Source organism: Pleurodeles waltl, chromosome 1_1 (assembly GCF_031143425.1).
Source record: "Pleurodeles waltl isolate 20211129_DDA chromosome 1_1, aPleWal1.hap1.20221129, whole genome shotgun sequence".
Classification (NCBI taxonomy): domain Eukaryota; kingdom Metazoa; phylum Chordata; class Amphibia; order Caudata; family Salamandridae; genus Pleurodeles; species Pleurodeles waltl.
The window spans coordinates 226,894,912-226,922,547 of NC_090436.1; the positions used below are offsets into that span (position 1 = coordinate 226,894,912).

Here is a 27,636-nt window from a genome sequence, read left to right on the forward strand (position 1 = left end):
GGTAACCATGGTGGTAGGCAGGCTCATAATGCCTCCGGCGGTACTATGCCAGCCACCGGGCTGGAGATTGACATCTCTGGACTGGAGGCTGATACCTCCATGGCGGTATGAGTGGAGAAGTGGCGGATTGGCTGCAGCCAACCAGCCATTCTCATAATGTGGCGGTATGTACCTACGGGGTCATAATGACCCCAGTAATCTCCCCTTGCTACACACACTGCAATGTGTTCATGTGTAACATAACCGGAACTCATGTAAAGTGCTGTAATACCTTTGTATCAAGTTTGCACTAAATGAACTCTATTTGAAGAGGCCCAATATACATCCAAAAGCTAGATGTTTTTTGCTATCAAGCTTGAGGCCATGAAGTGCTTGGGTCTGGAGTCATGACTTATTTTTCAACATTTTGAAGACAACACCTTTTGCCGTCTTCTAGAACTAACCTATGTGCTTGATTGGTGACCCTCCGGAGCGCATGCTATCGCCTAGGGGTTAAGCTCTACTCAATTCAGTTGGTTAAAGCACCCACTGCAGAAGTCTTGACAAAATGAGAATGTCACAGATTACAATCCTGACATAGCTTTTTCACCTCTTCATCTCTGCAAGGTTGATGCAAATGAATTATAGCGATTTTGTTAAGAATGGCGTCTGTTTTGCAGCACTTTAAAATGGCAGAACCTGTATTACCAAGTGCTACATAAAAAAAGAGTTATTGCCAGACTGCCCCAAAACACACCAGAGAAAGAATCCTAGGTGAGAGGATGTGGCATAAGGGGCAAAGCTGTCAACTTTGGAGCTGGGGAACACGGTTTGAGTCTTGGCGCCAGCTCAACATCCTGTGAGTCTGGGCAAATCACTCAGGTGGTCATTATGACATTGGCGGTGAGTGATAAAGTGGTGGTAATACCCCCAAATTATGACCCTGGCGGTGATACCTCCCATAGACAGCCAATGTACCACACCAACCACCAGGGCTTTAAAACCACTGACCACGGCGGTAGCCATCAACAGCCAGGCGGAAGCAAGGTACCGACCACCATATTATGATATAGCAAACTGCCAGGATTTCCGGGGCGGTACCGCTTTCAAAAGCCTGGCGGAAACATAACATAGAAAATGAAAGACTCACCACACCTCACAGAGGACCCCGCCCTCGCCATGGAACCGGAACTTCAAGTCTTCCCGATGCTCTTCTACTCCATGGCCCTCCTGGAACACCAACGCTGATGAAGATGACGACGGTGAGTACAGCCACCTAGCACACAAGGGAGGGAGGAAAAGGAGAGTGACACACATGCACAACACACACCATACACAGAACCAGCTGCAGAGTTAATCCAATGTGACAGGACACACGATAAAATAAAACCAGGACCACAATGAGAATCAACAAACACTGTAATTTGATGCCAACAGCCACCATATTGTCCATTGCAATCTAAATGCAGGTGACAATGTCCAGAATGGGCCAATGGCCAGTCCAAAGTACAAAAGGGCCACATGGCCACAGGGCACAGTCCAAGGCCCAACTTGACTCCCAACACAATCCAGAATCCACTGTTCAGGGGCATCATGTTGGAAATGGGCAGGCACCTCAAGGGGAACGGGGGTGGGGGGACACCTCAGCTGAAGTGGGGAACTTGCCCACTGGTTCTGTAGGGGGCTCCATACCCAATTGTCTTTGGAGGAGAGTGCAAGACCACAGTCTCTGAAGTGGGAAACTTGCCCAGTGGTTCTGGAGGGGGCTCAATGGCCATTTATCTTTGGTGGGGAGTGCAAGGCCACAGTCTCTGAAGTGGGGAACGTGCCCACTGGTTCTGGAGGGGGCTCCTTGTACAACAGTCCCTGGAGGGTGGCCTGCATGCCCTCTGCTGGAGGTGAGGGCTGCTGTGCCTCTGCTGGATGTGAGGGCTGCTGTGCCTCTGCTGGAGGTGAGGGCTGCTGTGCCTCTGCTGGAGGTGAGGGCTGCTGTGCCTCAGCTCGAGGTGAGGACTGCTGTGTCTCAGCTGGAGGTGAGGACTGCTGTGCCTCAGCTGGAGGTGACGGCTGCTGTGCCTCAGCTGGAGGTGACGGCTGCTGTGCCTCAGCTGGAGGTAAGGGCTGCTGTGCCTCTGCTGGAGGTGAGGGCTGCTGTGCCTCTGCTGGAGGTGGGCTCTGCTGTGCCTGTGCTGGAGGTGGAGGCTCCTTGCCCTCTGCTGGTGTAGTGCGCCTCTTGTCTTTCATTGGTGGTTGAGTGGGAAACTTCCCTTTCATTGGTAGTGGAGTGGGCCTTTTGCCTTTCATTGGTGGTTGAGTGGGAACCTTCCCTTTCATTGGTGGTTGAGTGGGAACCTTCCCTTTCATTGATTGTTGTCTGGGAATCTTGTCTTTCATTGGTGGTGGAGTGGGAACCTTCCCTTTAATTGGTGGTGGAGTGGGAACCTTGCTCTTCTTTGCTGGTGGAGGGGGATCCTTGGCAATCTTTGGTGGTGGAGGGGGATCCATGTGCACCCTCTTGTAACGGGTCCCCTATCTTTTGACATGTCACTTGTATCCTTGCCTCCAGGACTAGGAGTTGCCTCCACTGTCCGGTCTCCTGTCCCTTGCTTTTCACCACCCTAGTCCTCCCTTTCTGGGACGGAGGTTTGCTCTCAGTAGGAGTGGCAGCCGTCACACTCTGGGGCCCCTTTGTGCCAGCAGCTGATGATTTGATGGGAGCAGTAGCAGACTGTTTGGCTGAGGTGCTGTGCTGGGTCGTTGGGACCCTGCTCTTACGGGCAGGACAGGGAAGAGGTCACGACGTGCAAGGAAAAGCTTCTTAGGGGCGTTGGGGCCAGATGTGGGAGGAGGGATGGGAGTGGAGGTTGAGGGAGTGGTTGTTGGAGGTGTAAGTCTGCTGGACTTGGGTGCAGGTGCATGGACAGTGTGAGTGTTTGAGGTGGATGGCTGTTGGGTGTCTGACTGCGTTCGTTTGTGTCTCTTTGGGGGTGAGGCAGGGTGGGAGAGGACAAATGGGACGTGTAGATTGATGTTGTGGAGGTGTCTGCAAGTGAGGTGTATGTGCTGCATGATGTGATGATGGTGATGGTGGTGGTGGCTGCTGATGCAGTGCATGCAGGTGTGAGTGTGGATGTGACTGTGAGGGAGGAGGAGGAGGGGGGAGACAGTGGAGGCAGTGGATGTGTTTGTGTCTGCAACTGTCTGTTGTTTGTGTGAGTGCTTGTGGCCTGAAGTGTGCTGCTTGTGTTTGACTGCTACTCTTGTATGATGTTTTGTGTGCATGCTTGTCTGTATCTGTGCCTGGGATGGGTTGGGGTTGAGGAGACTGGAACTGGGAAGTGGTAGTTGAAGGGGGATGGTAGGAACAGGAACACTGGCTGCGAGCAGAGAGGAGGAGGCCAGAGCCTGAAACGATCTCTGTAGGGTCGCCAACCCATCTGGGATGCCAGCCCCTGGATGGCTTTCACAATAGTTGACTGCCCTACAGAGATGGATCTCAGGAGGTCAATAGCCCCCTCACTGAGGGCAGCATGGCTCACTGGCGCAGGGCCTGAGGTGCCTGTGACGAAGGAGATGCCCACCCTCCTGGGTGAGCGGGCACGGACAACCCAGTGGGGGGCTACTAGGAGGGCGGTGCTGGTACGGGGGTTGGCAGCTGCACCTGTAGCTGGGGTGGTTCCAGAGGTGTCAGCATCCACAAGGGAGCTTCCATCGGAGGAGGAGTCAGTGTTGTCACCTCCTGTCTCTGCCATGGTGCTCCCATCGCCCTTCATCCCACTGGTCTCCTCAGCATCGGTGGACTCTGCCTCCTGGATACTGTGGGATGCAGCTCCCTCAGTTGCCGGTGCCCCTGCTCCTCCATCAGATTATGCTAATGCACACATGGACAGAAAATAGGGGGGGAGATAAAGGGAGCACTGGGTCAATTACAGCATCAACACCACAGTCGGCATACACATTACCATCACACACAGGAATCAGCATTGAGCACTATGCATCGCACTGGCATTCCATTGGCTAGGTGCCACAGCAAGATGAGAGCCAACCACTGTGAACTGCACCCCTCCTGGGACCCACTAAGCCCTGTCTGAAATGGAATGCAACCAATCTAGGTTACTAGATTTTGCTATACACCCATTTACTTTGAGCTGATTCACGCACCAATGGCTGAGCTGGCATTAAGGGGCACCCACTAACTGAAACCCACCATCAGGATTCCATGCCACCCAAAAATAATTGTTGTCACACTCACTGTACTCACCCCCTTGTGGCTGCTGTGCTGCCATCAAGCGCCCATCCAGCTCTGGGTAGGCCACCACCAGTATGCGGGCCATCAAGGGGGTCAAGTTCTGACAGGCACCCCTCCCTCGTTTGGAGGCCATCCCCAACTGGATCTCTGCAGTCTTCCGGGCCCAACGTCTCAGGTCCTCCCACCTTTTCCTACAGTGGGTGCTCTGCCTGCTATAGACCCCCAGGGTCCGCATGTCCTTGGTGATGGCACGCCACAATCCCTTCTTCTGACAGACAGGAGGACACCATTAACCATACAATCTAGCCTGTCACACATATGGCCCACGAGTACCATGTCCATCTCTATTGGCACACACATCACCCGGAGCCCTACATGTACTCTACCACCAGACATACCCCCCACCCAAATGACATACTGCTAACACGCACATCTCCATGCAACCTTGTCACATACATTGTGTCCATGGTGTAATCACCTCTTGGTCAGGAGGCCCATACAGGGGTAGGACCCATCCACCAGGTGCTCTAACTCCTCAGAAGTGAAGGCAGGGGCCCTTTCCCCTGTCACGCGGGCCATGGCAGGATCCAGACAGAGGTCACAGAAGCACATGCAGTGGAGGTGTTGTCCTGTGGAAAGTCAGGAATTAAGTGAGGTTTTAGACAGAAAATGGCAGTCACGTCGGCGACTGTGTACACAGTCACCGCCGCCGATGATCCCTATTGGGCACTGTACTCCATAGAGCCCCATTTCAGCCAATGAGGAATAGCATGGTGGTGCAAGACCGCCTTCCGCCATGACGCCCAACACGGCGGAGTTACATCACTTCCTCCTGTCCATACTTACAGGACAGGCGGTCGTCATTTTATTCAGAAATTGGAAACTGCATCATTGCTATAAATTGTACATACATTGCCATTCACATTGTCCGATTACATACATATGCTATGTACACTGAGGTGGTGATTACATTGTTCAATTTGTAACACCCTAATCACTCTTGTGTCCCTTAGATACCTACCACTGTGGAGGAATAGGAGGAGGAGACAAGACCCTGTGTGCAGATCCCCTGTGGACTTGGCTACACTGAAGGACAGGCACATAATACGTACCTATAGAGTGGACAGGGCCACAATCACAGAGAGTTGTGTACTCAATTGGAGCCTGATCTGATATCAGCTATCTGTCATCCCATTGGGATTCCCCCTCATGTGCAAGTTCTATCAGTGCTTCATTTCCTGGCAACTGGTTCTTTCCAAGTGACAGTGGGCTTGGCAGCAGAAATATCACAGCCAACGTTCTCAATCGTGCTGGCAAGGGTTTTGTCTGCCTTGGTCAAACACATGTGCATCGATTTCCCCCAAGTTGAAGATTTGGCCACTGTGAAGGCTGGATTTTATGTAATGGGACAAATGCCAAATATTATTGGGGCGATTGAAGGAACACATATTGCATTTGCCCCCGACACAATAGACAGGTGTTCAGGAATCAGAAGAGTTTCCACTCACTCAATGTGCAAATGGTGTGCCTGGCGGACCAGTACATCTCCTACGTCACTGCCAAGTATCCTGGGTCGGTGCATGACGCCTTCGTCCTGAGGAATCGCAGCATCCCAAATGTGATGGCACAACTACAGAGGCACAGGGTGTGGCTAATAGGTGAGCCAGAGTCCCCACCCGATGTATGCCAGTCTATGCCTTCAGGAGTCCTCCCTCATACCATTGTGTAAGGCTAATGTTTGTCCCACAAAACTTGCAGGTGACTCTGGCTACCCAAACCTATTGTGGCTACTGACCCCTGTGAGGAATGCCAGGACAGGGGCTGAGAATCGGTATAATGATGCACATGGGTGAACCAGGCGAATCATACAACGTACCTTCGGCCTCCTGAAGGCCAGGTTCAGATGCCCCCATCTGACAGGTGGATCCCTCTGCTACTCCCCTGAGAAGGTTTGCCAGATAGTTGTAGCATGCTGCATGTTACACACCCTGGCCCTCAGACGACATGTGCCATATCTGCAGGAGGAGGAGATTGGAAATGTCCCTGTGGCAGCAGTGGACCCTGACGACAGTGAGGATGAGGAGGCAGAGGATGAGAAAGTTGACAACAGAACATCAGTTATATGGCAGTTCTTCCAATGACACACAGGTGAGACAGTGGAACTGACTATTCCTCTGATTATTTATTTATGTTTTCAGTGTGGTTGTAGCAGGATGGCAGTCACTTCCTTTGCATCTAGAGTGACTGTCACCTATGCCTTCTCATTTTGCAAATGTTGGTGTTATAACAACTGTGTACTGATGTGATGACTACAGACAGCTACATGTCATTATTTGTATGCTATCACAGAGTTCAGGTAATTTGCACAACATGTAACTGTTACCATAATTGCACATTTTCAGCACATAAAGCACTATCACTCAAGTTGTGTTCAAGGGTATTTATTGTAGTGAAATTTATAGACAGAAAAGTGCAATGGAATGGGGTGATGGTAGAGGTAGGTCCAGGGTATTGGTCGAGTCTGTTTGTAGCACAGATAGAGGGGGTCATTCTGACCTTGGCGGACGCGGACGCCGTCCGCCAAGGTACCGCCGTCAGAACACCGCACCGCGGTCGAAAGACCGCGGCGGTGATTCTGATATTTGCCCTGGGCTGGCGGGCGGCCGCCAAAAGACCGCCCACCAGCCCAGGGCAAATCAACCTTCCCACTAGGATGCCGGCTCAGAATTGAGCCGGCGGAGTGGGAAGGTGCGACGGGTGCAGTTGCACCCGTCGCGTATTTCAGTGTCTGCTGGGCAGACACTGAAATACTTTTTGGGGCCCTCTTACAGGGGGCCCCTGCCGTGCCCATGCCATTGGCATGGGCACGGCAGGGGCCCCCAGGGGCCCCGCGGCACCCCCTACCGCCATCCTGTTCATGGCGGGAGAGCCGCCATGAACAGGATGGCGGTAGGGGGTGTCAGAATCCCCATGGCGGCGGAGCGCGCTCCGCCGCCATGGAGGATTCTGACGGGCAGCGGAAAGTCGGCGGTACACCGCCGACTTTCCGTTTCTGGCCGCGGCTGAACCGCCGCGGTCAGAATGCCAAGCGGTGCACCGCCAGCCTGTTGGCGGTGCTACCGCCGACCTCCGCCATGGCGGTAATTACCGCCATGGTCAGAATGACCCCCAGAGTGTCCAAGGGGCCATAGGAAGGGGAGCAAAGGCAGTTCAAAGTGGACAAGGTGACAGAGTGGGACACAAGGGGGACATTCAGGAGGGTCTCCTTTCCTGGTGGTGGTCTTGCACTTGGGAAGTGTCTCTGGCATCTGTCTGGGTCACAGGGAATGTTTACGGGGTGGTTCACCTTCTGCAGGAGGAGGGGTGCTGGTGGCCTGTGGGTCCTGTGGCAGGGCCTCCTGTCCACTATCTGCAGCCGATGTGGTGGGCTGTTCAGTTGACTGTCTAGTGGAAGGGGTCCACTGGTTTGCTGTATATTCCCTTATTATGTTGGCCATGTCAGCCAGCACCCCTGCTACAGAGACCTTGGTGGTGTTGAGGGCCTGCAAATCTTCCCTGATCTCCTGATGGTGTACCTCCTGCAGCCGCTGGTGCTCCTGCATGATGGCAAGAATCTGGCCCATCTTATCCTGGGATTGTTGGTAAACCCCCAGGACATTAGTGAGTGCCTCCAGGACAGTTGGTTCCCTGAGCCTGTCCTCCCCCTGGCACACATCTGTCCTCCCAGTGTCCCTGTCCCCCTGTGCCTGTGTCCCCTGAACAGTGTGCCTACTGCCACTCACCCCAGGACCCTAGTTGTCTTGGCTGTGATTTGTGGACTGGGGTCCCTGTACAGGTGGGCACACTGCTGATTGGCGTATCCTGGGGACAGAGGTCTGGGGGGCGTTGGGTGGCTGCTGTGGTGTTGGATACTGAGGGGGAGGCCCTGTGGTGGACTGGGAGTGGGCTGGGGTGGCTGACTGACCAGTGGTCCCTGATGGGCCAGGAAGTTCATCGAGGTCCAGAAGTCCAGAGTTACTGTCCTCACTGGGGGCATTTTCTGTTGGGGAACTGGCTAGCTATGGCACCTCCTCGCTGCTGGGATTGGCTGGGGCACCTGAGGGGATGTAAGTGATGTATTATGCTTCATGTCTGTGACATATTCTACATCCCTAGTTTCCCCTATATTGTTGCTGTTGCCCTGCCACCTTTGCTTGTGTATGGTGATGGATTGTGGGATTGTTAGTTCTCCATGCTGTGCATGCATAGGTGGTGGGTGTACATGCAGGGCTGGGAGGGCTGTAAATGCAGTGGCCATGGCATGCTGGGCTTGGCATTGGGGTTAGTCATGTGTAGTTGCACTGTGTGGGATGGAGTGGAGTGATGGGAGTCAGGGTGAGGGGATGAGAGGGCATACAGGTATGGGGGGTGATAGGTCGTAAATGTTGACTCACCAGTTTCCAATCCTCCGGCTATTCCAGTGAGTCCCTCAGGATGCAGTATTGCCAAGACTTGCTCCTCCCATGCTGTCAGCTGTGGGGGAGGAGGTGGGGGTCCACCGCCAGTTCTCTGGATGGCGATCTGGTGCCTTGCTGCCATGGAATGAACCTTCCCCCGTAGGTCATTCCACCTCTTCCTGATGTCGTCCCTTGTTATTGGATGCAATCCAACAGCATTCACCCAGTACACAATTCTCCGCATAGCTCCATCTTCCTTGCTATGGATATTTGCTGTACCTGTGCTCCTCCAAACAGCTGTGGCACTACCCTGACTATTTCCTCCACCATGACCTGCAACTCCTCATCTGTGAAACAGTGGTGCTTTTGTGGGTACAAGGATGTTGTGTGTTGTGCAGTGGGTGTTGAGTAATGTAGTGGGGTGTGGGGTGCGTGACGGATGGCTGGTTGTTAATGGTGTGTGTAGTTGTGTCTGTGATTTGTGTGTCTGTCGCTTGGCTATTTTTTGTATTCGTAAAGGGTTGTGGGTAATGTGAGTGTGTGTTTTATAGCGCTGTGGGTGGGTGGGTGTGGTGTGTGTATTAGTGTCAGGTGTGTGTTTTTGGTATTGGCCAATGTTGTGTTGTTTTGTATTTGGGTGGCCATTCTGACCGCGCCCGTGTGTACTGCCTATGGTTTACCGCCATTGAATGTCCGCCGTGATGATTCGTGGGTCATAATATGGAGGGCGTCGTTAGGTTGGCGTGACGGTGTTGGTGTTTGTACTGACACTTTACCACTTACCTTTGATCTGGCGGATTTGTGTTTGTGGTCGTATTCTGTCATTTTAGTGTGTGTGTGTCATAATATGGCGAACGGATGTTCGCCTCAGCGACGGTATGTTGGCGGCAGTCACCACAGCGGTAAGCAGGATTTACCACCAATGTTATAATGAGGGCCTTAATCTCCCCTTGCTACCAAAAATGAATGTGCTCATGTAAAGCGCTGTAATAACTTTGTATCAAGTTCACGCTAACTGAACTCTAGTTGAAGAGGCCCAATTTGCATCCAAGAGCTAGATGGTTTTTGCTATCAAGCTTGAGGCCGTGAAGTGCTTGGGTCTGGAGTCTCGACTCCTTTTCCACCATTTTAGAGACAACACCTTTCGCCATCTTCTTGCCTAGAACTAACCTATGTGCTTGATTGGTGACCCTCCGAAGGTTATCAAGAGCACGTGCCATCACCTAGTGTTAAGCTGTACTCAAGTCAGTTGGTTAATTAATGTACCCACTGCAGAAGTCGTAACAGAACGCGATTGGCACAGATTACAATCCTGACATAGCTTTTTCACCTCTTCTGCAAGGTCGATGCAAATGAATTATAGCGATTTTGTTAAGAATGGCACCTTCTTTGCAGCGCTATGAAATGGCAGAACCTGTATTACTAAGCGCTATATAAAAAAAGCAAGTTATTCCCAGACTGCCCCAACACGCACCAGAAAAAGAACCCTAGGGGAGATGATGTGGCGTAATGGCCAGAGCAATTGACTTTGGAGCTAGGGTACACAGTTTGAGTCTCAGCACCGGCTCAACATCCTGTGATTCTGGCAAATCACTTAATCTTCCCTTGCTACCAAAAATAAATGTGTTCTTGTGTAATGTAACCAATGCTCATGTAAAGCGCTGTAATACAAATTGTATTAAGTTCACTGTATATAAAACTGCAAAATAAATAAATAAAGCGCTCCAATACCTTCATTTTGAGTTTGCGCTACATAAAACTGCAAAAAAATAAAAATATATAAAAAAGCCCCTGCAAACATCGCAAAGAAACAGCAAGATGCACGAAACCAAGGAAGACGAAGAAACAACATACCGCCATGATCGACACGGCGAGACAAGAGAAAAAATAGTGTGCCACGCTAAAGTATCTCACTGATCATTCAATAATCCATGTCACAGGGTCAGCCTCCAAGGCTTTAACAAAACTGCCTGAAGGCGGGACAAACAAAAGCATTTACCAATGACATCAAGTGATTTTTGAAAGGCAGGAATAATCTTAAGTAATGGGGGTGGTTAAAGCCCACAGAATAGATTACAACATTTTATGAAGACCAGTGCTTGCACGCTGCTATGCTCAACCTAAAAATGGCTGGTATCTTCTACAACATTGAAATGTTCATTTTTGTGTTTCTCCTTTTCAATTCAGAACATGTTACCCTCAGTGGATGGATAGCATTATAACACTTCTGCCTAGGGCCTATACTGACTGTTAAAGACCGCGTTGCTTGTTATAGGCTCTCACCTGCTGCTCAAGCCTATAATGCAGAATACGGTACTTTAACAAATAGTAGAGCACTAAGTAGCAGGCTATAAGGCTATATTAGGATTTCAAATGCTTGTTAGTTCAGAAATAGTTTCAAATTCTGGTAGAAGAAACAAACGGACTCTTATGAGGCATAAAACAGAACCTGCCCTGACCTGTGTGAAAGTACTACACCCATAATCGCACTTAGCATCTTATTACATGCCTTCAGTCATTTTTTGTCTGACAGACTGTACACATCGATAAATGCCACAAATATAGGAACATGGGCAGTTTAAAATGCCATTTAGAAGCTAGAGTTCTGAATCTTTGGTAAAGTCGGTGTTTGTTATTTAAAACTGGATTTGAGCTGCCCTTCTCAGATATGAACCTTACATTTAAACCAAATGGTTTGGTGAAAATATTAATTATTTTTGTGTGGATAAATATATTTGCTATTGGACATAGTTTTAGTTACAGTAGGTCACCAATGAAGTAGATAAACATGCTTTTCACTTGCATGGGATGTCTGATGGGCATTCAAATTTGACCCACGCTCATATGCTATAACCGTATGTGCTGTTGAAGGAAGGCCTGCTAGGATTATGCTGCAGATTAATCCTAGCAGGCCATCCTTTTCATTGTATGAAACTATATATGAATCTGGGTTATGAATAAGTTATAACCATCCTATGCTAATGTTAGTAATAATATGGGCAGGTTTGCAACAAGAGATACATACGGATCACAGCTTATAAAACATAAATGCTGTGTCACTCATTGAATATGACACCTTTTAAGGTCAAAGCCTACCAGTAAGCACAGGTGTCTAGTTTGCTTATGTCATCTTTGGGGCATTCAGAAAGCTTCCCTGGAAATACATTCTGGCCATTGCTTACCATTGGCATTGTAGTTTGTAACTCACATTAGCATGCTTTCTATTTGCTGCCTCTATTTGTTTTTGGGCTGTCGGTTTGAGTTTGTCTCTTTCGCTGCTCAAACTCTATTCACTGTATTCTTCCACTAGTAATGGATTTCTGTAAACACACCTTTACATCTTGTTTTTATCTTGTCACATTTGCTGTGTATTCAAAGACAGAAATCAAATATCAGGCTCTATTTCCAGGGAGCTTGATGTTTACTTTTCTTTTTCTGACTTCAAAGTGAGAGGACCTATGTGACAGCCATGCTGGCTACTAGGGCAGTACTTGAGGAAGGTTGTACAATGTTATTTTTTTTCTAGCACACAACAAAGTTGAAATGTCAGTAAATGAACTGTACCGATCTTTCAGAATATATCAGAATTAGGAAAGCACAAATGAAACACATTTCTTGGTAAGTCTGACGTGTGGTGGAAACAACTATTTTAATATGAAAAAAAAAAAATCAGTACACTAGGTGATGAAATTTCCACTCATTGTTCATGCACTGTATAACTTTATCGGTAAAACTGTATGTCTGTGCAAATGTAATAGTCAATTCAATTGAAGATGTGTTGTTTGTAATGGTAGTATGCCTCCACACCATGCATACGTCATTTTACCCCACTGTACTCTGCACCACTCCACCCAGCTGTAGTGTACTCTGCACCCCTTCACACTACACCACTGCAATCTACTGTGTACCACTTCACTCTACGCAACTTCATCCTACGCCTCTCTACTTTACACCACTCTACTCTATGCCAGTGCACCCTACCTCACACTACTCTACTATGCGCCATTGCACCCTTCGCCACTGCACTCTACACCACTCCACTGTGCCACTCCACTCTATGCCATTCTACTCTGCTATGTTGCACTCTATGCCACTGGGCTCTACACAATGCAGTCTACTCTGTACCACTCCACTCTACAGCAGTGCACTCTGTCCATCCACAATATACCACTCTAATCTACTCAGGACCACTCCACTCAGCGTCACTCAACTAGGTTTCACTCCACCCTGCTCCACTCTGCATCACTTTACATAATGCCACTTTGCACTACTGCACTCTACCCTGCACCACTGTGCTCTGCACCACCGCACTCTATGCCACTACACTCTGTCACTACACTCAGCATCACTGTACTCTATATCAATGCCCTCACCCTACACCAGTCCACTCTGCACCAGTCCACTCTTTGCCACTTCACTCGACAACACTGCGCTCCATGCCACTGAACTCTGTGCCTCTCTTCTCTGCACCACTGCACTCTATGCCACTGCACTCTGCTCTGTACCACTCTACTCTGTGACTGTACTACACTCTATGCAATGCACTGTAAGCCAGTACACTCTATTAACTCTACTATGCATCACTCCATTCTCCACCACTGCCACTCTATTCTGTGCCACTGCACTCAACAACACTACACTCAATGCCAATGCACTCTACACCACTTTACTCAAAACCAATACACTCTATGCCACTGCACTCAATGCTAATCTATTCTGTACCACTGCATTGTATGGCACTATATTCTAGTCTGGAACATTCTACTCTACTGCACTCTGCACCCTCTACTCTACACCATTGCACTCTATCACTTTACACTGCACCACTGTACACTACTGCACTCCACCCCAATGTATTATATGCCACTCTACACCACTGTACTCTGCAACACTCTACTCTGCAAAACTGCACTCTTTCTAACTGAATTCTATGCCGCTCTTCTCTGCACCACTGCACTGTATGCCACTGCACACTCTACTCCGCACCGCTCCACTCTACTCTGCACCACTCCCCTTTACTCTGTACCATTCCACTCTATGCCACTGTACTCTGCAACATTGTAATCTCCACCACTGAACTCTGTCACTCTTCTCTGCATCGCTGCACTCTAGGCCACTGCACTCCACTCTGCACCACACTACTTGGTGCAAGTGCACTCTACATCAATACACTCTATGCCAGTGTACTCTGTTCCACTCTAATCTACTGTGCACTAATGCACTCTGACACTGCACTCTATGCCACTCCACTGTACACCTCTCAGCTCTGTCCCACTCTATTCTATGCCAGTGCATTATCCCCCACTCTACTATGTATCACTGCACTCTTTGCCACTGCATTCTACACCTCTCCAGTCTAGACCACTCCTCTCTACTCTGCACCCCTCTACTCTATGCCATTCTACTCTGCAACTCTGTACTCTCTGTCACTGCACTCTATGCCAATGCACTCTACACTACTACTCTTTGCCACTGCACTCTAACTTCCACCACTCCACTCTACCTTGCACCACACTATGCTACTTTACTCTACCCTGAAAGAATCTACTCTATGCTGTTGCACTCTACGCCAAACTACTCAACTCTGTGCCACTCCACTCTGTCATTGTACTCTACTATGCACCATTGTACTCTATGCCACTCTACAACACTACTCTGCACCACTGAACTCTACCCGGCACCACTGAACTCTACCCTGCACCACTCCACTCTGAACTACTTCTCTCTACTATGATACAATCAACTCTACACCACTACACTCCATGATGCTGAACTCCACTCTACTCTACTCTGTGCCACTCCAATCTTCACCAGTGCACTATACTCCACTTTACTATATTCCACTCCAGGCTATTGCGCTCTATGCCACTCTAATCTATACCACTGAACTCTACACCAATGCACTCAATACCACTTTGCTCAAAACAAATGCACTCTATGCCTCTGTACTCATCGCCAACTACTTTGAACCACTGCACTCATCGCCTCTAAACTCTACTCTGCAATACTCTATGCCACTCCACTCCATGCCATTGCATGCTATGCCACTCTACACCATTGCACTCTATGCCATTCTACTCTGTGCCACTCTGCACTGTGCCACTGCACTCTATGCCACTGCACTCTATGCCACTGCAATCTATGCCGCTGCACTCTACAACCCACTACTCTGCAAGACTGAACTCTGCACCACTGAGCTCTGCACTGCTGTACACTACACCACTGCATACAATGCCCCTGAATGCTATGCCACTGCAAACTATACCACACTACACCATTGTGCTCTACATCACTGCACTCTGTGCCACTCTATTCTTTGCACCAGTGTACTCTGCACTACTGTACTCTGTACCACTGTACACCAATGCACAAAATGGCAGTGCACTCTACGCCACTGCACTGTACTCTGCACCACTCTACTTCAGTCTACACTGATGCACTCTATGCACTACACTCTGCATCACTCTACACCACTCTAATCTATTCAGCACCACTGCACTCTACCCTACTCTACGCCACTGCACCCTACACTACTTCACTCCTCTGAAATCTACCCTTCCCCACTCCACTATACCCTGCACCACTCCATGCTACTTCACTCTATTCTGAAATAATAGACTCTATGCCACTGAACTGTACGCCACTTCAGTCTACTCTGCACCACTCTACTCGACACCACTGCACTGTTTGCCAATGCACTCTACACCACCTTACTCAAATGCCCTCTATGAGACTGCACTCTATTGCAGCTTACTCTGCACCACTGTAGTTTATGCCACTTCACTCTAGGTCACTATAGTCCACTCTACGATACTCCACTCTGACACTCTACTTCTTTAAACTCTACTTCACTCTGACACTCTACTCCACTCTGTGCCACTCTACTCTACTACACTCTACTCCATGCCACTCTAAAATGCTTTATGGACCCCCTCTATGCCACCCCATGCCACTTTACTCCTTTCTATTCGATTATAACCTACTCCACTCTGTGCCACTCCACTCTGACACCCTATGACACTCCACTCTACTCTACACCACTTGACTCTACAGCAGTCTATGCCATTCCCACTCTCCTACTTTACTCCACTCTATGCCACTCCACTCTGGCAATCTAATCCGCTCTACACCACTCTGCTCTGCAGCGCTCTTCTCCACTCTACACAGCACCCTATATGTCACTCCACTCTGCTCTACACCACTCCACAACACTCTAGGACACTCCACTTTAGGGCACTCTACTTCACTCTGACAGTCTTCTGAACTCTACTGCACTGCAGGCCCTTCCCCTTATGACACTCTACCCCCTCCACAACACTCTACCCCCTCCACAACACTCCACTTCTCCACTCCACTCTATGACACCCCACTCCACACACCTCTACTCTACACCACTGCATGCTACTCCATAACACTCCACTCCGCGACACTCCACTCCATGCCACTTGCCTGACGTTTAGCCATGCTGAACAGCAGCAACACTGGTGTACAACATGTCTACAACATATTGGCAAAGCCATTAGCTCTTGCACAGGCGAGACCTATTGGCTCTGCCAATGCTTGTTTTCATTTCTTTTTCTTAGTAAATGTATATTTATCTCATCTTATTATCAGAAAAACAAAGCATTCCAGTTTATTATATTTTTCAAAATGTTGTGGCATTAGACTAAAACATGAAAAAAACTGTCTTTCCAGAGACTTCCAAAAATGGGTTGATGTTCTCTGCTCCCTATTTAAAATATATACCTGGGTATACACTCCAGAATGGGCCATTTAGCCATAAATAGGGCAGATTAGGACAATACCCTTTGCTTCCAGAACACATGATGTATTGATTGTGTACTGCTTATTGCTTGAATTGAACCATGAGTGGAACATTTGGAGGTAGAGAATGATTATGTTGAATCCAACAGATAATTGATTGTTTTCCATTTTTAAGATATGCCAAACCTGCCTAAAAGTGATAGGGGCATGTGGATAGAGTAAAATGTATTGCACTTATCAGAAGGGAGAGCAACCACAATATGTGAGAAATTGGTTTACTATTTAGGGTGGGTAACTGCCCTTTGAAGGAATAATCACAACCCTTGTCAGGGTGAACTCTTTAACTCACTAAATGAATCTAAGCTCAACCCACTGTTAGCTATGGCACAGAGAAGACAAACTTAACTTAAGGAAATGTCTAAAGTATTTATGCAGTACCAAAACAGTGATAAAGTCCAAAAGACAAACTGAATTATAAATAAAATGACACCAAAACGCCAAAAATCCAATAAGGGAAACAGGAAATATGATTTCCAATATTTTAAGTAAAAGTAGTGCCAAAAAAACACTGTCACAATCATATTCAGTGTTCGCAGTAGACCAGGATGTAGGTGTGATTTGAGGTCGACTACGATGGAGCACGGGTCAGATACACCAACTAGGTTCATCCTCGTGAAAGGTTTTACTTTCTGACTTAGGGCCTGATTTAATTTTTGGCAGACGTAGTAGAAACCTTTCGTCCGCCAGGCTATGTCTACTCCATCTGCCAAATTTATAAATGGCCTCCTAGTAGGTGATCATTTGCATAAATGCATTGGCAGGAATTGCTGTCACAGGAATGCATTTTACTGTCCGTCACAGGGCTGCTTCGGAAGGACACAGCCCTGTAACAAACAGTGATCGTTTTTTTCTATTGCAAAAGAAAATTCCAAAATGTGATTTTGTTTTTGTGAAGAAAAAATCTAATGCTTTATTCAGCATGGGAGGCTTCTGTCATGGCAGGGGGAGCATTAAAATGTTTTTCTGTTCCTTACCACCAGGTGTTACCTGGCAGCAACAAAACAGTAAAAAATGACTACATGTCTGCCCATCCAAATTGGGTGGGTGGACATGTAGTATTTCTCCAATGGTACTTACTCCCCAGGACTGTCAGGGGGGATTAATCCTGGAGGACACAGAGCATCCTCACTGCCAAGAATTAAATCAGGCCGTTAGTCTCTTAAGACCCAACCAAATGCAGGAGTAATCTTCTAAGGCTCCCAGGACGTTATCGGAGGCACTTAGAGACTCGCAGGATGTCAGTCAGAGGCCAACAGCATGGTCCAGTCCATGACTAGTTGGCACTGGTCTGCTGAGTTCTTCCAGGAAAAGCTTCTTGCAGCTTCTCTCCTTGTAGTCACACAGGAGGTCTGCCAACTGACCCTTGGAGTCCACTTTTTTGTCCTGCGTACAAGAGGGAGCAGATCCAGTCCTTCAGGACTCCTTTGAAATCACATACAGCAGGCCTAGTTCTCTTCTGATTGTCCGTTGGTCCAAGCAGTGTTTTGCAGAAGGTGCATGGGCATACAACATTTATGTCTGGAACCAGCTAGGGGTTAAAGGAACTCCTGGGCATGCCTTAATCTTTTGGAGTAAAAGTTTCCAGTCCAACCCTACCCATTTTTTCAGTAGTTCCTGTTTATCTTACTGCAAATAGGCCCAAAATGCAATGTGTAAGGGCTAATCCAAGATGGCAAAAGCCTTCAGCCATACTAAACTTGGGCTCTAAAGGATGTGTGTGTGTGGCGGGGGAAAGTATATTGTGGTAATCCTAGTGTCCTACCTCATCTAATTCAAAAGATTTTGAGGCAGGCACCGTACGCACATCATACTCAGAGACATAAGTCTGGTAGGACAAAAGAAGGGTCCTTCAGCAACTAGACAGAGGATCCACAAGAATGACCTTGACATCCTTTACACTCTCCCTTTGAAGTATGTCCCAAGTGGTGGATGTGGCTTAACAGACCTATCAAGTATGATTTTACACACTAGTGCAAAAAGGATGCCTACAGCTCCTACCTTGCATATTCTGTGGAGGTCAGAGGAATCATCTCTGCCCATACAGGTCAGTCTGTTGTTTGCAACTGGGAGGCACACCTTTTTCACTCCTATGGAAGGCTGACCACAGGCTGAGAACTGGTAGGGGCTTATGTTAATTAGCCTTCTGATAGTTCGGGCAGATAAAAGGTAATTTTCTAAAAGTTACCTTCCCTTAATCATTATTTAAAATCTGACTTCACCATTGAATTGCATTTAGAGATACAGTATTAGTATTTAATGTTGCCTTACAGTGTTTCTCAATAGGACAGCTACAGTGAAAATAGTTTTTGGGTACTTTCACTAGAAGGACATGTTAAGACATATCTACATGTTCTACTTTTAAATACCATGCACCCTGCCTTCTGGGCAACAGGACCTACATAGGGGTACTTTATCATTATTTAAAAGAAACCATTTTACCGATCAAAAAGGGTTTATTTGTATAGGTTGCAGTACATTTGACATTGTTACAGTCACGCTACAATAGTAGACTTGAAGCAATGTTTGGACTGCCAATATCATGGATGGTACAATCAGTGCTGCAGTCCACTAATGAAATTTAACTTCCAGGCCCTGGGTACATATGCAAGTTAAATATACCAATTAGGAGTATGTCAATTCAGTCATGTTTAGGGGGGAGCACAGGCACTTTGCTACTGGTTAGCAGGAGTAAAGTGCACAGATTATTAAAGTCAGCCAACAAAAACAGGTTCAAGTAAAAGTGAAAATATGGGATGGACATGCAGAAAAAGTAAATTTCCTACAGAATGGAGTACAAAATAATGGCAGAATCCTGTTTAGAACTATATGAGACTCGAGTAAATTATGGATAAAAGCCAAAAAAGAACTAGTGAATAAATAAAAAAGAAATTGATTTAAACCACATCAGATATTTTCCACCTCACTAATACCTCTTTACAACATATGGATATAAATCTAAACAAAATGTCACGTGGGACTTATTTGAAAGGAAGGAGACCTCATCCATGAGTTAGAGGACTCTATCCTATTTCAATATAATTCCAATTCAGCTTGACTGTGTGGAAACATTACTGTAAAACATTAGTATGGAAAACACAGTACTGGATACAGTAAGAATTTCCGTCATGCATTTATTGTATTCATACATATTGCCTCAACTCTGTGCTCCTTGCTAAATTGCACTTCTTCAATTGAAGGAGCGCAGTTCAGCGAGGAACCCGGAGTTCTCCCCCTCAGGAGTAAGCACAAGGTTTGTGCACAGAATTTCAGCTTTGTAGATTACTTTGTAAATAACATGGGTGGTAACTGGCCTTTTTCACTCTTTTCTCCTTGCCTGCAGTGAAACTGAATATCTCAATCATTTTTGAGGTGACAGAAACTGTATTCATAAAATTGTGACAGCATTATGGACTTCTTGACTTTGTGAGTCTTTGGGTATAACATTCTTTGAAATCACTGGTCAAAGGTGGGACTGGTAGCAAGTCTACATCAAGCTCCTCTATTAAGACACTGATTGTTTCTGGTTTTGGTAAGCGGGCCATTTCTTGTATATGTTCACTATGCATTTGAAGCAGTGGAAACCACATAGGGCTCTCACATTTAGAATAGCCATCCATGTGAAGACCTGTGTCTAAGATACTTAGGACCACTAGACAGCACATAGGGCTTTGGTTGCATGTCTATTGGATTCAATTGGATTTGAATCTTGAGTATAGCAAAAGGGATATTGGAGTACCCTGGTTTTGTCTGAGCACTGATTTTCATTTTCCTTCTGCACAGTGATGGAGTGCATGAAGTTTGGATAACAGTTTGTGAAATTTGTAATTTTTGACTTTTGATACTGTCGTAGAATATATGGAGATTGATTGTTAATTCTATCCAGCCCATGCAGTGGGGGAGGTAGTGCTTACTTGTTTCTCACTGAAACTGTAACAATGCTGGTACTTAGTTTTACCACTCTTTAGTTTTGTATGTGCAGGTGTAGTATTTGTATGACGAAGTCCTGAGGAGAACCCTGTAATAATTTGAGGTCAAAATGTCCACACCCCTCCCTCCAACTTGTTGACACCTACAAGTAACAAGAAGGGATTGTGAATTAATTGGAACTTCCATCTGTTTCTCTAATTAATTGAGATTATATAACCTTTTGTCTTTGTGTAATATGATCGCCTTGTGAGCACTGCATTGTTTGCACTATATTCACATGTTTCGCACCAGATTGTATATGTACGAATTCGATACATGCATGACGGAAATTCTTACTGTGCCCAGTACTATGTTTCCTATACTGTTTTTACAGTAATGTTTCCACACAATCCAGTTGAATTGGGATTATGTTAAAATAAGATAGAGTCCTCTAACTCATGGACGAGGCCACCTTCTTTTGGAATGAGGACCACCTGACATTTTGTTTAGATTGATATACATATGTACCCGTGTCCCGTGGGCATATAGGTTTGTCATTGTTCTAGAGATATATTTCTTTACAATAGGCCTGAAGTTCTTAATGCACTCTTCTTATGTTTTGAGACAGATAGACCAGGACCTCCTTTAGATGTACAGCTTGAAGCAGTGAACTGCACAGCCCTCAGTGTGCAATGGAGGATGCCGAGGCAGCATGCAAATACCATTACCGGATATACGGTAAGTAGTATTTGTTCTGTGATTGGAAATGTGATGACTGTGTGTTCTTCCGCCTTTCCGACGTTGACTGCTTTCTTGATTCCCTGTTTGTACACCATCCAGATTCCTTGCCAGGTTCCTGTAAAAATATTAGTGTATTGTGTACTTAAGTGTGCAAATGACTTATTTTCCACAAAGACTGCATACAGAATGAGAATGTATTTATTTTTTTAAAACAGTTCTTTTGCTTGAAGTAATTTTCTACAGTGGGTGGTATGTTCTTTCCATCCACAATAAGTGGTGTTCTTCATATAGTTCTTGCCCGTCTACATATCTCTTCTTTCGACCCTCTTCCAAGCCAAGTTAGCATCTGTTAGATTCTATATACCTTGGTATGTACGTGTTTTTACTATTTTATGTTATTTATGGTAGTGCTGTTTGGTATAAATCATAGTCAGGCTTGAGAAGTCAATTTATAAAATGTCCAACATTTAAGCACAACAATAAAAGAACAGGACAATAATGCATTGATTCACATCTGTGCCAAGTCTTTAATTTAGTTCAATAACTTTATACAATAGCATCAATTGTACATGTAAAGATTGATCTTATTACCGCTGAACTGCAAATGGGATTGTAGGAAAGTAGGATATTTCTGACATGGTTGCCCCCATTTTTTGTCAGGTGTCAATGTGTTTTGACTGTAGTACACTAGGATCCTGCTATCCATGACCACAGTGTTGGTGTTATCTCTCTTAAATTTGGTTGGTAAGCATTTCTTACACCCTACAATTGGCTACTGTTGTACCCCTGTATGTGGTACCTCGAAGTCCCTGGTATATGGTACTTAGGTACCTAGGGCATTGGTACACCATGGATCCCTCATGTGCCTGTTCAACCTTTCAGCAGGGTCTGTGTGCAAGCCAGTGCTGCTGCCAGCCCCAGACACTCTTTGCCCTCCTACTGCTGAGCCTAACTCGGGTAGGGGAAGGCAGAACAAAGATTTTACTGTGGAGGAGGTGTTAGCCCCGCACCATTAAAAATAGGTGTCTCTAGGCTAGGGTAGGGGTGCTCGTGAGCGCCACCAGACTTCTTTGAAGTGCATATTTGGTGCCCTTCTTTCAAAACCAATTACTTCCAGTGCAGGAACCCCCAGGCTCCTGCCCTGGTTCGAAACACACAAAGGACAGGGGAGTAAACACCCCCCTGTCCAGCTCCAACCCTAGAGGGGGTCCCCAGACCTCTGCCTTGTGGCCACTTGATTCTTCCATCCTAGAAGAACGATGTGCAGAGGCCCTTGGAAGCACCTTACTGGTGAGTCCAGTTGAGTGGCGTCCCTGACCCCCTTATAGGTAGGTTACCGCAGTAGTCATCCAACCCCCTTCCTGGATTATTTAGGGGCTCCCCTGAGGGAGGGACCCCAGATTCATTTTCACGGCTTCTTTTGCAACCTGTACACCGGATTCTGCTGCTGGACCTTGCCAGGAACCAAAACAAGACTGCAACTGGTAGGAGGGCCCCTACTGCAACTTTGTCTCCAAGCAAGGCAAGAACTCTGCAACTTCTGTGGCGGTGCATCCTCCAGAGGTACAAGGACTCTGCCTGCACTAAGGACATCCAGAAGAACTCTCCCTTGGAGTGAAGGAGTCACTCCCCTCCAACCGCAGGCACCTCGACGTCTACAACTGGTTTGTGGATCCTGTTTTCCCACGGACTGCTCATGGCTCTGCAACATAGGTGGTAGCTCTGTGGCTCTCTAGAGGTCTGACCTGTCTTCTATGCAACTGGGAAGACAGTGGTCCCTCGTTGTAGCTGCTGGGACAGAATCCCTGTGCACCACATCTGTTGTCGTCACCAAGGCTTGTTGCCTCTTCAGCTAGAAGACCTCCTAGCTCCAAGAAGCCCCAGCCTCAAGCTTCACACTGCTCCTCGTCTTCCCTGCAACCTTGGCAACGTGGGCATTCATCTTCTTTGTACTGCTGAGGCCTCCTCGTGACTCCCTCTGTTTGCTGCCAGACTGTCCTCCCGGGGTCTCCTTTGATTCCTCCTGGCTCTCCTCACTGCTGAGGGCCGGCCCTGACTTACTTGCAAAGGTTGGATCCCTTGGACCCTGCTGGTCGCCACTGATGTAACTCCTTGTGTGACTCTCCTTTTGCATTTGCCAAGGCTTGCTGGTGGTCCTGCTGACCGCTGACCCCTCTGCACTCGATAACAGGCATGGGGCAGCTTGTGGACAACTCCTGGGATTTTTCTGCATCGCCTGGATGCCGCAGCTGCATCTTCACAACAAACGTCCAACAGAAAAGCATCCACAAGAAGGTTGGGCGTTGCCCTCCTGCACCCCCTGGATGCCTTTAGGGTGATTTGGGCTCTGTCCTCTCTCTTCACAGGTGTTCCTTGCCCAGAATACATGCCTGGGTTCCAACGGCCTAGTCCACGAGTCACTGTAGCAGCTGGACAGCAGAGGTCCCCATTTACATCAACAGGAGGTTCTGACACAACTTCACCCCTATGCCCCTGGGCTCCCTGATGTAGGTACTCCACTTCTATGGGTATCCTCTGATGGGGGTACTCTTGAACCTTCCTTGTTCCAATGGGTTTCCTCTGGGTCTTCTGGGAAGGGTCCATTTCCAACCTTTTCCTATCCGAGACTTACCCAGTGTTATCCTAAGGGACACCCTACACTAGGTAATACCTCTGCACACAGGCTCCTGGGGCATTCCTGCTACTTACCTTTGGTGTGACTTCCCCAGTCCTTAGGATTCTTGAATGTCAGTCTTGGTCAGCTGTGTCTTTATGTACCCATTTTCTTAGTATATGGGTTGCCCCCCCCCCCCCCACATAAGGGCCCATGTTATTGTATGCTTGTATCTACCTGTTTTGAAGTGCATTGCTGTGTGCTCGTATCTCCAATTAGGAAATATACCAAAGTTAGTTTAGTGCCTGTGTGTTAATAAATAATACTTTATTTTTCTAACACGTGGTGTGGTTCTTTCTTGTGTGTAAATCATTGACTGACTTTGTGGTTAATGCAATTGCTTTACACCATCTCTGATAAGTCTTACCTGCTCTCCACAGCTACCCTTTGAGAGCTTTGGTTATTAGAACCTCTACCACTATCTCTAGGGGTGGCCTGGACTAAGTGCAGGGTGCATCACCTATAGGTGTACAACATATACTGAGCCAGCCTCCTACAGGAATGATAGTGCCCTGCTGGTCCAAAGAAGTTCACACTGGGCGAGGATATGTGGTAGCCTGTGAAGGTAGTTAGTTTACAGCAGAAGTCTACAAATCTAAATCTTGTTGGTGATACAGTAGGTATCCTGATGGGGATTATCCTATGTTTCACCAACTTAGAGAGTTTGATGAAAGGAGAGGTTGCAAGGACTGGTGGTACTTTAAAACTGCATTAATGTTTGTTTATGTGTCCCAGAGGGTTAATGATTTGTTCTGGTTACAGTAAATAGTAAATTGGGAACTAAAACAGCACTATATAGCCCCACTTGCATGTCTGTTCCCTTCATCGAATGATGGCAACTCATTTCTAGGCAATGATATTATTATTTATTTGTACATCATAAAGTTGGACCCTGGCTCAGTCGGATAAGATTGGAGTAGATTTAGGGTAATGGCGAAGCATTTACTGCATGTAGCATGCGCACAGAACAGGCAAACACAAAAAGATTGCCAAGAGTAGACAGTAAACATAATTTGGTGATAAATCTGTACAGATAAAGTACTGCACAAATAGAAACACTTGACCTTCTGGATTTTAAGAGTGCATATCTCATTGAAAAAAGACCACCCATTATGTTGTCTGCTTTCCTGGAAAAATCCACTCTTCTGTTGCATGTTTTCTGTTTGTTAAATATCTGTGAAGTTAAGCACTTTAAGTTGCTCAAGACTTTGAAGGCTGCAATAATACTCACTGGCATTAATTTCAACATCAACAATGATGCATTACCTTGTAGTCTAATTGCCATATAATTCAAGAGTACCCTGTACTATTTGCATTCTAAAAGTGGCTTGAAAATAGAACTACTGTTACCTACACATTGAATGTTTTGTGTCAGAGAGCACTAACCTTGTACTTGAAAGCAGGCAGGAGCACTTTTCTCTCTCTCAGCACCTCCACATATGACAAAATAAACAACAAAAAGAGAGCAGTGATGAAAATGGGGACAGGGTAATGAGATAAAAGAATAGACAGAGATACTGGACTGCACCACTCTGACACGTCCCTTCTGCTAAGCACAAGGGTCTGCAGGACATAGGTGGTCATTCTGACCCTGGCGGTCTTTGACCGCCAGGGCGGAGGACCGCGGGAGCACCGCCGACAGGCCGGCGGTGCTCCAATGGGGATTCCGACCGTGGCGGTAAAGCCGCGGTCGGACCGGCACCACTGGCGGGGTCCCGCCAGTGTACCGCGGCCCCATTGAATCCTCCGCGGCGGCGCAGCTTGCTGCACCGCCGCGGGGATTCCGACCCCCCCTACCGCCATCCAGATCCCGGCGGTCGGACCGCCGAGATCCGGATGGCGGTAGGGGGGGTCGCGGGGCCCCTGGGGGCCCCTGCAGTGCCCATGCCACTGGCATGGGCATTGCAGGGGCCCCCGTAAGAGGGCCCCTACATGTATTTCACTGTCTGCTGCGCAGACAGTGAAATACGCGACGGGTGCAACTGCACCCGTCGCACAGCTTCCACTCCGCCGGCTCGATTCCGTGGAAGCCTCTTTCCCGCTGGGCTGGCTGGCGGTCTGAAGGCGACCGCCCGCCAGCCCAGCGGGAAAGTCAGAATTACCGCCGCGGTCTTTCGACCGCGGAACGGTATCCTGACGGCGGGACTTTGGCGGGCGGCCTCCGCCGCCCGCCAAGGTCAGAATGAGGGCCATAATAGTGTATTGTCTGAAGCAATGAGAGATATATTAAATGACAGGCCATAACACTCCCTCCTGTACTACATTGTAACAGTGAATGTGCATACATCTATGAAACCAACTCTTAATACTTTGATGTAGAGCTTATTGTCCCTGAAAAAAATGAGTGTCTGGAATATGTTGTCTGTGATCAGAAACTCCGTTGGCACAGCTGTATCTTGTGCATCTTTATATGTGTTTTTTCTAAGTTATACCACTTCTTGGTGTGACAGCACAGTGTCCTGGCACTAGACACTTTTACAAGAGTTATAGGAAACCAAGAACCCAGTCTTGCTTCTGCTGTGTGCACTTCTGGATGACTAATTTACAGTGTTATTAGAAAACATTAAGGGGTTGATTCCGTGTTTGGCGGCTGAAAGACTGTGCCCGCCAAACTCCCGACAGGGTGGCTGAGGCCTTCGCAGCGACCTTCCCACTGGAGCTATTATGGGTTTCCTGCTAGGTCGGCGGGAGGAAACCTAAGTTTCGCCCACTGGCCTAGCGGGAAACAGGCTACAGCATTGTCTCTGGCTCATAATCGAGCCGGCAGCACTGCTGTCGCCTGCAGGGTGCACCAGCATCCTCACAATGTTCACTGTCTGCAAAGCAAACAGCAGTGTCTGCAAAGCAGACAGTGAATATTGCGATGGTGCTGTCCAAGGGGGGCCCTGCACTGCCCATGCCAAGTGCTTGTAGTATCAAGTCCCATGCCTGTTTATGGTCGGGATTGGGACACCCCTTTTGCACTTCCTATCTCGGTGTGCAGCTGGGAGTGATTCCCAACCATGTTGATAATACAGTGCCCCCATTTGACCAGTTTAAATGCATCACACTCTGCAAGGGGGGGAGGAAGCTGCGCCCTCATTCTCAGTGAAGTAAATGCAGATTGCATTGTCGAAGTCTGACCATGAGGCCAGGTCATCTAAAGAAGGCAGATTTCGTTTTTAGGACGGCATGGGGGGGGATGAGGGGTCTAATGTCACCACAAGCACGTGGTATAAGTATAAGGATAAGCACTATAATTCGTGCCCTAAGGTAACTATATCTTGCACCCCGCCACGCACAGTTTTTTCTTCAAATGTTTACTGCAAATGTTTACTGCAAATATTACATTGATATCATCAGTGATGTTATCAAAGAAGTCATGAGTGCCGTAATTTGTGGGATAATTAGCAGTGCATGGGGAGGGTGCGAGTTACAGTTAACTTAGGGCATGAGTTACAGTTACTTGAGATAACTATAACTATAACAGGTGAATATCTATGGTTTGGTATGCTTAAAATGTGAGCCTAACTATAATGTCCATGTAACCTTTGTTTTTTTAAGTGAATTTCTAGTTTTTTTCTAATTCTATTTCCTAACTATATCATACCTGTAACCTTTGTTTTTTTCATTGAATATAAGTTTTTAAAAAAAAGTAAAGTAATTTTCATTACTATATGTTAATCCAACCAACGCCGTGCACAGCCTTTGACGTGCACGGCAGTGTTTGGCCGCAGGTCCTGGCCCATGGCCAGTCCCTGTAGCCAACCCTCTATAGCCACCAAACCTGGCACTACGCTCAGCATATGGCCATGTGCAGTGGGGTTGGCTGCAAGGCCTGGCCTTCG

The 27,636-nt window shown here is 47.4% G+C and overlaps 1 protein-coding gene across 2 annotated transcripts in view; it reads left to right on the plus strand.

Moving 5' to 3' along the window:
• The window catches only part of EGFLAM (EGF like, fibronectin type III and laminin G domains), a 563,129-nt gene that overhangs the window by 98,576 nt on the left and 436,917 nt on the right, over positions 1-27,636 (plus strand). For both annotated transcript variants that reach the window (XM_069221264.1, XM_069221268.1), the window contains exon 2: positions 21,023-21,132. In XM_069221264.1, the coding sequence (XP_069077365.1) occupies positions 21,023-21,132 (110 nt within the window). The remainder of the gene's footprint in view (positions 1-21,022; positions 21,133-27,636) is intronic.